Source organism: Bombina bombina, chromosome 5 (genome assembly GCF_027579735.1).
Source record: "Bombina bombina isolate aBomBom1 chromosome 5, aBomBom1.pri, whole genome shotgun sequence".
Taxonomy (NCBI): Eukaryota; Metazoa; Chordata; class Amphibia; order Anura; family Bombinatoridae; genus Bombina; species Bombina bombina.
In genome coordinates this window covers 1108936902-1108951837 of record NC_069503.1, presented here as the reverse complement: position 1 = coordinate 1108951837, position 14936 = coordinate 1108936902, and the positions used below count along the sequence as shown (strand labels likewise).

The following is a 14936-nucleotide window of genomic DNA, read 5'->3' as shown; positions in this document are numbered from 1 at the left end:
GCTCCATAACCCTGTCCACCTGCTCTGAGCAGGCGGAAAGGAATCGCCGGAAATCAACCCGATCGAGTACGATCGGGTTGATTGACACCTCCCTGCTGGCGGCTGATTGGCCGCGAGTCAGCCGGGGGCGGCGTTGCACCAGCAGCTCTGCTGGTGCAATGTTAAATGCGGAGAGCACATTGCTCTCCGCATTTAGCGAGGTCTTCCGGACCTGATCCACACTGTTGGATCAGATCCGCAAGACCTTTGATAAATAGAGGCCTCTCCCTTTAATTTATACTTAGTTTATTTGTCTTTTTAAAGTAGTGTTAGGTTTTTTAATTTAATAGTAACTTTAGTATTTTGTTAATTAGGTAATTTGGGTTCATTTAGGGGGGGGTTAGGTTAGGGGGGTTAGGTTAGGGGTTAGGTTTATTGCGTTGTGGGCTTTGGTGGTTTAGGGGTTTATACTTTAATAGGTTTATTGCGTTGTGGGCTATGGCGGTTTAGGGGTTAATACTTTAATAGCTTTGTTGTGGGCTATGGCAATTTAGGGGTTAATACTTTAATAGGTTTATTGCGTTGTGGGTTAATGGCGGGTATTTTGCGATGTTGCGGTTGGCGGATTTAGGGGTTAATAATTTAGTTATTACTTGCGGTGTGGGTTTGATGGCGGATATAGGGGTTAATAGTTTAATTAGGCTTATTGCGTTGTGGGGGGTTGTCGGTCTAGGGGTTAATACATTTATTATTAGTAGTGAGAGGGGGGATTGCGGATATAGGGGTTTTTACCTGTAGGGCTTTTTTTTGGGAGGCGTGTTAGACTTTTACGGGGGATTTGTTATTTTCTTTACTTTTCTTAGGCGCCGGCAGTTTCTAAAGTGCCGTAAGTCACTGGCGACTCCAGAAATTATTTCTGGACATCGCTAGTTTATCCAACTTACAGCACTTTATGAACTGCCGGCGCCGTATATGTAATAGCCCGATGTGCGAGGTGAAATTACGGGCGGCGCAGGTTGCATCGCTTGCGTTGAAGCCTGCGCCGTATATATGTAATCGCGCCCAGGGTGTTTTCTGTCATTACGCAGCAGTCCATGCTCCCCTCTCTTCTATTTCTGGTTCTGTGAGGGGAAAATGGCTCTCAAGTAGGTCTGAGAACCCCTTTCAACAAAGAATCTGGAGCACCTCTATTCTTCTCCTTCCTCCTGTGGAGGCAAATGTAAGACTAGGATACCAGAGAGGTGAGAGTGATTAAAAGCTCCTGTAGTGTTGAGTATCTTTGCCACCTCCTAGTGTCCAGGAGTTAAATTCCCAGAAGTTTTGGCTTGTGGACTCTCACCACCTTATGAAAGAAAAGAACACATTTGCTTCACTTTCTTACTTGTAGTTTGGAACCCATTCTTCCCTTGCATGCTGATTGAAATTTCTTAGCAGTTGGCACCCAAACCGTATAATTAGAAAACACATAACGAATAACCTAGAAATGTATGTTTGTTCAATGTATTTTAATGACATTTTAATCTTATCTCTACAGACAGGGTTCACCGCTCTTCATGTTGCGGCTCACTTTGGACAACTAGATTTTGTGCGAGAAATTCTAACTAAGTTACCAGCTACGGTGCACAGTGAACCTCCCAAATCACTGTCTGATTTAATACACCTGAAAGAACTAGGGAGAGAGGTAATGATGGACACTGGCATCATAAAAAATATTTTTTTAACAAATTAATTTTCACAATATCATATATCATCAGTTACCAACAATTATGGTTTACATTAGTTAGTAGGTGCAAGATAAAATCCATCAGTCCCCTCTGACTGCAATATCAAAGGAATATTAGCATTTTTATCCAGCAATATTATAGGTCAGATGAGGATTTTACACTTTAGTAGCCCTTGGCTTATCTGCAATGCAACCACAATGTTGAACAACATCTTTAAGTAATTGTTACCATCCCCAGTTGTATTGAGGAAAATAACGTCCCCATGGCACCATCACTGGACAGTCCACCCCACACAGTGATGCCTGGCTAGTTCAGTTCATTTATGATAGTCCCATGAGGATTTTCATCTGCCCAGCACACACAATTATGCCTGTTCACATGGCCTGACAATTTGAAAAAGGCTTCATCTGACCAGATAATCTTATCAAGAAGGTCTGATTGGTGAGAAATTTGGTTACGCATTACCATGACCCAGTACTGTATAGTGACCCAGTACTGTATAGATCAGTACTGTATAGCTGCTTTTAGCCAACTCTGTATATAACTTCTAATAGGTGATGATAAATACAATATCAATATGGATTTTTTACAGAAACTTCTTAAGCACCTTTTTGGTGTTTGCCACATTATTTAGAGTAATATTGTTAATTGTAATTACCCTTTCTTCTTATATTAAGTCAGGATATACACCATTACATCTGGCATCTCAATCTGGCCATGAAAGCTTGGTACGCCTTCTTCTTAATGACCCGGGTGTGCAGGCAGATTCTCCAACTTGCTGGCAGGTAATACTTACTGTAATATTGCTTATAGAGAACTGCTCATCTCTTAACACACCTCAAAAATAATGCTCTGTTTAAAGTGAAGGTCAATTTTGATGTATTAGTGCCCGGTTATTAATAATCCTATTAAAAACAAGTGCACTTTAATTAATCAAAATTGACATTTCACTTCTTTTCTTCAAAAACTTACCTTTTAATCCTGGCAGCCGCTCCAGCGATTCCCCCGGCTGTCGGAAGCCTCTGCAGAAGTCAGAAATGACGAACCATGCTCCTCCAATCACGGCTTTCCCCCCAGGGGAATCTTGGCCTGATGCAATGCTGTGATTGGGGGAAGCCGGTTTTGTCATTTTAGACCCAAGAAGACGGCTTGCGACGGGCGGAGGAAGTGCTGGAGTGGCTGCCAGGATTAAAAGGTAAGTTTTTGAAGAAAAGAAGTGAAATGTCAATTTTGATTAATTAAAGTGCCCTTGTTTTTAATAGGATTATTAAAAACCGGGCACTAATTCATCAAAATTGACCTTCACTTTACTGCTCTGGAATATTTTTATGTTTAGACACAAATAAAGTTTATGAAGGTTTATAATGAAAGCACTGTAGTAAAATAAGGCATCTTGTGTGTGTCAGAAAAGGTTAAAAATAAGTTATTAACAAACATATGTATAGAGACAAGAAAATGGTTTGCAGTACATTTCATGTTTCATGTGTAATAAAATGTTTTGGATTATATGGTTAGCACATACATGTTTTTTTAAACATTACACTATATTTACAAATCTTAAAGACTGAGGCTTTCTTAATAAATATGGGAAAAAAGTATCACTATAAGAAACTGGGGCAAGTTGATAAATTTAGGTAACACTAATGCAGGTCCTTTTTCATTAGTCATAAAAAATAGATAAAATAAATTAGCATTTTTTTCCCAAAGATGGAACCGTAGTTCTCATTCCTAAACATATGTAGTCGCACACAAAAACATTGACCTAGCTTCATAGATGCTCATAAAGTTGCAGAAAATCAGGGATTATGTTCACAGTTCATTGAGCATATCTTTAAAGGGACAGTAAACATCTTGAATTTTTTATATAAAATATTATTATTATTATTATTATACTTTATAAAGCTCCAACATATTCCGCAGCACTGACCATGGGTACATGGGACAATATTTGACAAACACATACAGGAGGAGTTGAGGGCCCTATTCCTGTTGGCACTTACAATCTAGAAATGTTTAGTTATGAATAATGAAACAAATTTGCGATATATTCATTTTTTTTATTTTGCCCCTTTCATGTTATTTAGCTCTGAAAATTGAGCAATTTTTAATTCTCAGAACTTGAAATGCACCTGCTGACTTATCAAGGCTAACCCTGTTACATACATGTCCCTAATTGGCTTTAAGAGATAACAACTGCAAATAATGCATTTTATACAAACAGTGGCTAGCCTTATTTTCTGTGGACTAAAGCCCAGTTTGACTCCTCCAAATAATGCAAATGGTGGGTGGAGTTTGGCTATTAAAAAGTAATTGCTGTAAAAAGGATGTTAATTAGTTAAACATGTTTAGGCTGATATCTTATTCCACAGCAACAGAAAAGAAATGCCTTGTAACTACAAGGCGTATACTGTCTTTTTAATTATATTTTCCATATGTATGTTAGTGGGCGTGTCTGCCATTAATCCTTCTGATATAGATACTATGTCACACATTACTTTGCTCCGTTTACTGAGTTGACATAGGGACTACATCCAGCAAAGAGGTGTAACCGGGGGCAAATAGCATCTGCCTTCATATGGTAAGTAAGTCATGATCATGCTCCCTTACCATATTGACGACAGATCGCCTATTATTACAGACAGTAACACTGTGTGTGTCATTGTCTGTATTTATCTTGTGGGGAGGGGAGAAAGAATGCGGGTGGGTGGCCAATTAAGGGAGTAGGAAAGGAGGGGCAGGTCCCTAAATAGCAGAGAAAATATAATCAGTTGGAGGGGTGGTGGGTTCCCACACTACATAATGGTTTGACAGGGGAGAAGGAGGGATGGGTCCCTATGCTACATAAAATATGATCAGAGAGGGGAGGCCAACTGATTAACCCTTTTGCTGCTGGGAATTTCAGAAGTTTGGTGGGCATCTGCAATTAGCAGCCTTCTAATTGCTAAAAATTATAGCACAATTAGAATGTGGAAGCAAAATAAAAGTATTAATATATAAATGGAATCCTGACTTTCCTATTAAAAGTGAACTAATGGACCTTTCCTTCTATTTACTAAAAACCAATGACAAAGCCATGGATGTCTGCTATTTCTGAACAAAGGGGCACCCAGAGAAGCTTTTACAACCATTTGCCTTATGACTGCAATAGTTGTGTGTAAATAATTTCAGTAAGAAACCCAAAGTTTGTGAAAAAGTAATTTTTGTATATGATAGCATTTGACGGCCAAATGGTGGCAAAAAAACAAAATGTGCCTAGATCAAACATCGGGTTGTCTACTTAAAAAAATATATATATAGGTTTGGGGTTCAGTTTTGAGAATTTAAGCAGGTATGCTATACCAAATGAGAAATAACGTATTGCATCAAATAAAGATCTTATGTTTGGTCTTAGCTGAATCAGAGGATGCAATCAACAAAATCTGGAGAGTTAGAAAGTTACAGGTTCTTGTGGGATGTGATCATTAATCTTTTTATATATATTTTTTTACTTTCTTTGGTAATTTTAAAATAATTTCTAAATGTAAATAATGAGAATAATGTGAATAAAGCTATTTTTATAACAAAAAAATATATAATTTCATATAAATAAAACAAAAACACAAAGACACACAGGAGTCAAAAAACATTTGCAAAGGGGAAAACCAATAATTACATTGAAAACAACTTCAGAAACGCACTTGAGAAATAAAGCACGGTTTATGGTTTTTACCTATATCAATATCAGCATGTTGTTTTACTGAGGGTGGTTTTCCTCTATTTTAATTTTCTTGCTCAGTAACATTTTGATTACGTTTTTGTGATTGGGTAAATAAAATCTCTACTGTTTGTCTTCAGCAGAAATGATAAGATATAAAACTGCAAATTAGGGAGAGATAGGTGGCAAGATTAGGCTTCTGAAGCCTGCTATGTTGTTGTCTTTCAGTTTTCAGGACTAAAATATAAATGCCCATACATAGATATATTGCATCTTTGAATAGAAACACATTTTCAATATACATGTATTGGCAAAAATGCTTCTGTTAAGAGTAATCACTGTTTTAGTGTTAACATTATTCTCTGCACGTGCATGTGAAGCATAGCTAGATATTTTCACTGCACCCACATTTTAAATAATAGAGCTGCTTAGATCATCAGTGGGGCTGTATCATGTCAGCAATTAACAAATTGAGTCATTACCAGATGATACAAGCACCTTAGGCTCTCCAAACAAGTCTCTCCAAACAAGTCTTGTGTTTAAAATGCTGGTGCACGGTGCATACTTAAATACACTTTTGAAACAGCTATAGCTTTTATTAGAAGCATTTTTGCTAATCCATGTATATTACAAAATTGCTTTTGTTCAATACCGAAATGCACCCATGTGGTTTCCAATTTTGGCTGGAATATCCCTTTAAATTACAGGAAAACAGGGGAAGCAAAATAAATAACTTGATTGTAGTTGTGTTACTATACATAATTAAAAAGGAGAGTAAGGTCAAAATTAAACTTTCATAATTCAGATTGAGTATGCAACTTTTAACAATTTTCCAATTTTCCTCTATTATAAAATTTGCTTTTTTCTCTTGGTATCCTTTGTTTAAGAGTAAATCTAGATAGGCTGATAGGAGCTTAGGAGCATGCACATGTCTTTAGTTTTCTTTAGCAGCTGTGTTTGCAACTATGTATAACATTGCTATAAACATTGTTGCAAACACTGCTGCCAGGTGACTAAAGAAACATTCAAGCTTATGAGCTCAACTAGGATTACTCTTTAACAAAGGATACCAAGAAAACTAAGTAAATTGATAACAGAAGTTAACTGGAAATTGATTAAAATGTAATGCTCTATCCAATCCATTTAGGTCACCCTTTTTCTGGTAAGAAGTTCCCCATCAAGGGGTATTACACGTTTGTCCACTTACGTTGTGTATCCGCTTAAATGCCTATGTGGCCTATAATATGTGGGGGAATCTTACCAGCAGGTTAAAGAAGGCATAAAACAACATAAGTTGACTTTTTTTTTGTAATACTAAAATGAGACATCTTCTAAAAAAGATGCCATGTAAACACATAGGTTAAATATTCTGTATCCAAAGGCCCTCAACAGAGATTACAATGTATCTATCTTTTTATTATTGTTTACTTTAAATTATTTTGTATTGGGTCTGTTACTTGCAGTATTACTCTTCTTCTTGTAGTTTTGGTTTGTTTTGGGGTTATGGTGTATACATTTGATTAATATACTGAGGTGATGGAATTGAATATAATTTCATTAGCAATAGTTTTTTTTTTGGGCTACTTAAGAAATATGAATATGGTCAGTTGTGTTGAGCCTGAGGAAGGGGTGGGAGCCCCCAAAATGTTGCTCTTTGTACTGCTACCTATAGTCTAATAAAGTGAAAAAGCATTATTTGGGTGTGCCTGCCTGTTCCTTTCATTACATGATGTTTAACATGCTTTTGACTTGTAATACTTAATTGCTTATACATGCACAAGAAAGTTAATATTGACAAAAATGGATGCAAAAGCAAAACAACTGTACTTAAAAGAGGCAAAAATTTTGTTACGTTTCAAGTTGCAGAATTTGAAAAGCCCAACAATCCTTTTACAAACTACTAAAAAATGTTTCTGATTGGTTTAAATACAGGTGATGAATCATATCTGTGTAAGGTATAGGTAGGAGTTGAAGTGCCTCAAATGCATTTGAAAAACATTAAATAAGAGTGTTATTGTGGGGCTTTCAAATATTTTGGAATATTTTTAAATTTGAAGACCCTGTGAGTACCTACAGTATGTATTGCACTGTGCAAGGGAATGTGTATTTATTGAAATGCAGCCTATTGTGTCTATAATTTATAACTAATATTTGTAATTAAGAGAACTAAGTCTGTACCATTTTTAGAAATAATTACAGGACAAAATAAAATAGTGGTTGTATTTAAAAACATATCAGTGTTGTTATGTGGACAAATACCATCTAAATCTCTGTTCAGCATAACACCAAATTTTATCTGAGCTATATTAACCAACTTTAAAATTATGTATGTGTAGTGTGGGTGTTATTCAGTGGCGGACCCAGCAACTAATTAATGGGGGGGGGGGATTCAGGAAAGAAACTGAGTGGGTAGGGATGTGGCTAGGAAGTCACGTGGTGTAGCTATGTAGCGGGCGGGGCGAACACTTGACACAAAAGCATGTTGGAAAAGTTAAAGGTAGACATGGTCATAGGTGTTATGTAAATGGAGTTGGGTCATCCAAGAGAGTATAACTGGGTGGGTAGGGGTATGGCTAGGCTGTCAGGTGGGATGGCTATAAAAAGGGGTCAGGGCAAACCCTTGACACAAAATCATGTGGGTGGAGTTATTGGCGGACTCTGCACAAATGTAGGCACAGTCACAGATGTTATGTGGATGGAGTTGGGTCATCCAGGGGAGTAACTTGGTAGGTATGTGTGAGGCTTGGCAGTCAGGTGGTGTAGCTAGGTGAAAAGAAAGAGCAGTGGGTAGGAGCTATTGTTTCCTTCCTTTTTATCAGAATAGGGTGCATCCTAAAAGACTGTGATGGTTTTGCATCTCCATAAAACCACCACTGGTGTTGTGTATTTTTCTGAATATCTGTATTATTGTGATTTGTCACCATAAAACTGTTACCTGCGTGCAGGGTAATATGGTATTAGGTCTATGGTATCAGCTGTTATTTTACCAATATAGTATTATTTTGGTTTGTCTACATGTAGATAATAAAGAATTATTATTATCATTATTTGTATGGCGCCACATAATTATGCGTCACTGGTACGCTGTAGAAATACCAGTCCTGTAATGGGATCTAATTAAAAAGAAATTATCATTTAAAATCAGCCCTAAAACATTTATTTTTGCGCTATGCTGTATAATTATTCATGCACAGCCAATAAAATTGTATGGTTTCTATACAATGTGACAGCCGTATTCGGTTCACAGCTGATTTCCATGTGCAGATCTCTATTCCACTTTTGTATGACCAAGCAATGCCCATGACATATAAATCTAACTATAAACAGTTGCATAATACATACAATTCTGTTTGCTTGCTAGTTTGCTAGAATTATGTCACCATTATGCATTTTATACTAACGTAATGGAGTTTAATGTGATGACTCACACTGTACAAGGCAAAACACAATAGAATAAGTGGTGTTCTAATGAGGTTTGTTTAGGTAGAAAAGCTCATACACACATAGACAGGTGCCTTGTGTGCCTTATGACTTGCTACCAGAATCTAATGAGTTGTCTGTGGATAATTATATTGTTGTATGTGATGTTACTTTAAAGGGGCAGCTGACAGCATTCTTTATAATAGTACATGGAAACCCTCAGTTAATATCCTGTGAGTTTGTGTGTACATATTCCCCTGGCTGCCCCTCACCGTAAGCCTTTTTATCCATTTAAAGGAGCGGAAGTACAATCTGTCAGATACCATACCTTCTGTGCCATAGATTCTAAGTAGACAGCTTGCTTAAAATATTATAAAGAGTTGCAGGAGCTCACGGTGCTTAGGGTTTATGGAGCACTACTATACATTGTTACAAACACTACTGTCATAGAATGATAAAGACACATGCATGCTCCTGACAGGGCTGGACTGGGAATAAAAAGCAGCACTGGAAAAATTGGAAGACCAGCCTATTACTACTTCCCCCAATAAAAAATGTTTCACAATTAAATTATATTAGCTCAAAATACAAAAAATATGAGATTGCTTGTTATGTTGACACCCAAAAAGCCAATTTAATTCTATGTGAAAATGATTATCCATAGTGCGATCTGGAGAAGAAACTCAAAATAGTGTGTCACTCTGTCTCTCAGTGTGTCTTAACTTGATGCTAGAAAAGAAACCAAATGGCACTAAAATGGCACATGGCACATGGTCTACGAAATAAAATGGCACTAAAATGGCACTAAAATGGCACATGGTCTACGAAATAAAACGTACAAAAAATATGTATAACTCATAAGAGAAAAGAAGTGTGGTGACATAGCCTCACCAGCAGCCAGCCCATATTGCTGTGGCTTACCAGGAAATATCCTAGTGTCCTCGTAGGCCAACCCAGCCTTGGCTCCTAAGCTCCCATCAGTCTACTTTGGTTTATAGTTTAACAATGAATACAAACAGCTAGATTACGAGTTTTGCATTATGAGCGGCTCTGTGCTAACTTATCATTAAGTTATTTCCACCGCTCACCTCCTTATAGCGCTGTTATTACAGGTTTTCATAAACCCAGCGTTAGCAGGCAATATTGTAGCGTTGAGCAAAATTGAGCTCCATACCACACCCAAATAACAGCGCTGCTTTGAGCTGGTTTTACGTGCTCGTGCACGATTTCCCCATAGACATCAACGGGGAGAGCCGGCTAAAAAAAAGCCTAACACCTGTAATAAAGGAGTGTAAAGCTCTGTAACTCAGCCCCATTGATTCCTATGGGGAAAGAAAAGTTATGTTTACACCTAACACTCTAACATAAGCCCTGAGTCTAAACACCCCTAATCTCCCGCCCCCAACGTCGCCGGCGCCGCCACTATACTAAAATTATTAACCCCTAAACCTCTGGCCTCCCACATCACTAACACTAAATAAATATATTAACCCCTAAACCTAACCCTAAGTCTAACTCTAACCCTAACTTTAATACAATTAAAATAAATCAAAATAAAAATGACTATCATTACCTAACTAATTCCTATTTAAAACTAAATACTTACCTATAAAAAAAACCCTAAGCTAGCTACAATATAACTAATAGTTACATTGTATGTATCTTAGGTTTTATTTTTATTTCACAGCTAAGTTTGTATTTATTTTAACTAGGTAGACTAGTTAGTAAATAGTTATTAACTATTTACTAACTACCTAGTTAAAATAAATACAAAGTTACCTGTAAAATAAAACCTAACCTGAGTTACACTAAAACCTAACCTTACACTAAAATTAAATAAATTACATTAATTAAATACAATTAAATAAAAATAAAAAATAAACACTAAATTACACAAAATAAAAAAGAAATTATCAAATATTTAAACTAATTACACCTAATCTTATAGCCCTATCAAAATAAAAAGCCCCCCTTTTTGCGGGGCATTGCCCCAAAGAAATCAGCTCTTTTACCTGTAAAAAAATACAAACAACCCCCCAACAGTAAAACCCACCACCCACACAACCAAACCCCATAAATAAAATCCTATCTAAAAAAAACTAAGCTCCCCATTACCCTGAAAAGGGAATTTGGATGGGCATTGCCCTTAAAAGGGCATTTAGCTCTTTTTCAGCCCAAACCCTAAGCTAAAAATAAAACCCACCCAAAACACCCTTAAAAAAAACCTAACACTAATCCCCGAAGATCCACTTACAGTTTTTGAAGACCGGACATCCATGCTCAACGAAGCCGGGAGAAGTCTTCATCCAAGCGGCAAGAAGTCCTCAACGAAGCCGGGAGAAGTCTTCATACAAGCGGCAAGAAGTGGTCCTCCAGACGGCAGAAGTCTTCATCCAGATGGCATCTTCTATCTTCATCCTTCCGACGCGGAGCTGCTCCATCTTCAAGACATCCGGCGCGGAGCATCCTCTTCTGTCGACAGCTCTTCAAGAATGAAGGTTCCTTTAAGGGATGTCATCCAAGATGGCGTCCCTTGAATTCCAATTGGCTGATAGAATTCTATCAGCCAATTGGAATTAAAGGTGAAAAAAACCCTATTGGCTGATGCAATCAGCCAATAGGATTGAGCTTCAATCCTATTGGCTGATCTAATCAGCCAATAAGATTGAGCTCGCATTCTATTGGCTGAGCCTATTTACTAACTTGTCTACCTAGTTAAAATAAATACAAACTTAGCTGTGAAATAGAAATAAAACCTAAGATAGATACAATGTAACTATTAGTTATATTGTAGCTAGCTTAGGTTTTATTTTATAGGTAAGTATTTAGTTTTAATAGGAATTATTTTGGTATTAATTGTAATTTTTATTTAGATTTATTTTAATTATGTTAAAGTTAGTGAGTGTTAGGGTTAGGGTTAGACTTAGGGTTAGGTTTAGGGGTTAATAACTTTAGTATAGTGGCAGCGATTTTGGGGGCAGCAGATTAGGGGTTAATAACAGTAATGTAGGTTGCAGCGATGTTAGGGACAGCAGATTAGGGTTTAATATTTAACTAGTGTTTGTGATGCGGGAGTGCGGTGGTTTAGGGGTTAATATGTTTATTATAGTGGTGGCAATGTCGGGAGCGGCAGATTAGGGGTTAATAATTTTATTTTAGTGTTTGCGATGCGGGAGGGCCTCGGTTTAGGGGTTAATAGGTAGTTTATGGGTGTTAGTGTACTTTTTAGCACTTTAGTTATGAGTTTTATGTTACAGCTTTGTAACATAAAAGCCATAACTACTGACTTTCAGTTTACAGTACGGATCTTGACGGTATAGACTGTACCGCTCACTTTTTGGCTGGACGGGCAAACTCGTAATACCGGCGCTATGGAAGTCTCATTGAAAAATAACTTTTTAAAAGCTGCGGTAGTTACGTCGCGTTACGGCCAAAAAGGTGTGCGGTACAGATATACCTGCAAAACTCGTAATAGCAGCGGTAGTGAAAAAGAGCCATAACGCTGCTTTTTCACTCATAACGCAAAACTAGTAATCTAGCCGAAAGAAAATTAAGAACATTTAATAATAAATGGAAAATGGAAAGGTTTTTGTTTTGATTGCACACTCTATGTAAACCATGAAAGTGTAATTTCGACTTTACTGTCCTTTTAAATAGTGCATGTGAAATAGGGTGAAAAATGTTGATGCCAAAATGATGATTATGATAATAAAGCTATGGATGGTAGTCTTAGGTGTAATCCATTGGCATAAGTTTTATCTAACCCTATATGTTGAGCAGTGCCATTTTGGTGCCAAATTGTATTAGTATCTCCTATCCAATATCAACTCTACCTCTAATTTCCAATTTTGTTAACTTATTACTAAAGAGAATGTTTAAATTTGTTCCACAGGGATCTACTCCCATACATCTTGCAGCCAAGAATGGTCAAACAGCTGTCGTGGGCCTTCTGCTGAGTAAATCAACTTCTCAACTGCATATGAAAGACAAACGAGGAAGATCTTGCCTCCATCTTTCTGCCGCTAATGGTCACATCGAAACAATGAGAGCACTGATTGGTCAAGGGGCTGAAATCAATGTGACTGATAAGGTTGTTAACTTGATAGAATATGCAGTGATGTATAGACACCATTAATATTATTGTTACATTCACATGGTAATTATACAGGAAACCAACAGTCAGGTTCCCTTATTTTGATTACAGTGATAGACTTCTCTGAATAAGAGGAATTTCAGGTAGTATTTAAATTAAAGAAGATTTTGGGGAGAATCTGAGACTGGGGATGGGAGTCCTGCAGTGCTTAAGCAGCTTAGAATAAGTCTTGTAGATAAGCATGAGAGGAGACAATTAAAGGGAGATTAAAGCGCAAATGCTGTGATGTGTTAAAACTTTAATAATTACACTTTTTCTTGCATATAATAATGTGTTTAACCTCTTAATCCTCCAAATGGGTTAAACACATAGGTAAAGTCAGCTCCAGCGATGCACTACTGTAACCTAGCAGAACACTTCTGATCAACTAATGTGTAGCCACCAATTACCAGCTAGTTGGTGAAGTTCTGCCATTTCCATAACAAGTTGTTGTATTTGATTTGTTTAATACAGAAACTGTATGTCCATTTAATTTAGAATTTAGCTAACTGTCATCATATTAAAGATCCTCGTCATGTTATTTAGTCAGAAAAATTAAATCACTGTGTAAACTAAAACTCTCAAGAAGTTAACTAGGGACACACTTTGGGCACTGGCACATTTGTTTTATATTAATACTATTTACTAAGATGATAAACAAAAAAGGAGTGAGAACATTATAATATATAAATATATCAGATCCTACAAAAAAAGAGAGGGAATTCAGCACTATATATATATATATATATATATATACTACTGTGATTATCCGGCTCTAATCATGTATTATGTGTTTCGATAGTCACTCATACTCCATGGTGCATCTCTGCTTTCTATCTTTGTACATTTGTCCTTTCTACTAGTATCATGTTTGAGCATTGGTTGTGGCCCTGGTTAAGGCACAATTTGTGTCATTGTTTGGTCCATCGTGTCCCCTTCTTTTTTTTATATACGTTGGTCACTGATAGCTATGGGTGACCTGTTGCTTCCATTTATGACTCATTTGTCCTCTCAGATGATAGCTGTTGTATCACTTTTGTGTAGTGGGCATGCTACTGGTTGATGCTTTATTGCTGACATATTTAAGTATGCTTTGATCTTGTGTTGAACCCCATCTGTACACCCATTAGGTGATCTATGGTGTTTGATGTTTATGTGGTCTCCCCCAGGTGAGATAGCAGGGGATAGCCCCCGCTAGTGACTGAAGGGAGGCTAGATGTCCACTTTGTTATGTTACTGCGGTGATCAGCCTTAGCCCCTGTTCCATAAATGGTGATAATGTGTTTGTGTAAATTTTTTTTCTCTATATTGTGGACAATTTGGTTTCCCCTCGGTGATTAATTATAGTGTACACTTATACCTGTAATTCATTCTTTGTGGATTATAAAAATGCGCACTATGATGGAATTTTTACCAGGAAGATAGTGCGGGTGAGGTGCATACTCAACCTCCATGTGCAGGGGTGTGATTTAATGCACCCGTATGATACGTTAGGGTCTTATGTATTTGTTCTATACACGTCTGGTATCCTTAATATTTTCAGCGTGTGTTTGACACTGAGTAATGTTGCAGTGAGTGCTGACTGCACTGATACGGTGATTGGTCTGTAGTTATGACTGTGGCTGTATCTTATCCCTGTTAGCTTTCCCATGTTGAATAGGTGGCCTGTTTAATATTAACACTCTGTGATCTTTGGGGTCTCCTTGGCTTCTGTGTAGGTCTTTATTTGTTATACGGGGCCACTGCATTGCACTCTGAGTTGTGATCACTGATACTCTATTTGCTATAGGCTACTATGGGGACGATAATTATGCCATAGAGGAGTTGAGTAATATATCACTTTCACTTGTTGTTGCCTGTGTCATTACATCTGTGTCATTAAATCTTTCATGTGTGCACTACAGGGAGAACGTTCCACCAGGGTGACTGTGTGGATGGCGTGCACGCTTAAGTTTCGTGCCTGTGGGTGTGCCTGATTGCGCCCCGT

The 14936-nt window shown here is 37.3% G+C and overlaps 1 protein-coding gene across 1 annotated transcript in view; it reads left to right on the top strand.

Annotated features, from left to right (window-relative positions):
- LOC128661735 (ankyrin-3-like) overlaps positions 1-14936 on the top strand; it is a 410167-nt gene that overhangs the window by 343516 nt on the left and 51715 nt on the right. The window contains 3 exon segments of the mRNA XM_053715956.1: positions 1514-1660; positions 2381-2488; positions 12710-12907. Of these exon segments, the coding sequence (XP_053571931.1) occupies positions 1514-1660; positions 2381-2488; positions 12710-12907 (453 nt within the window).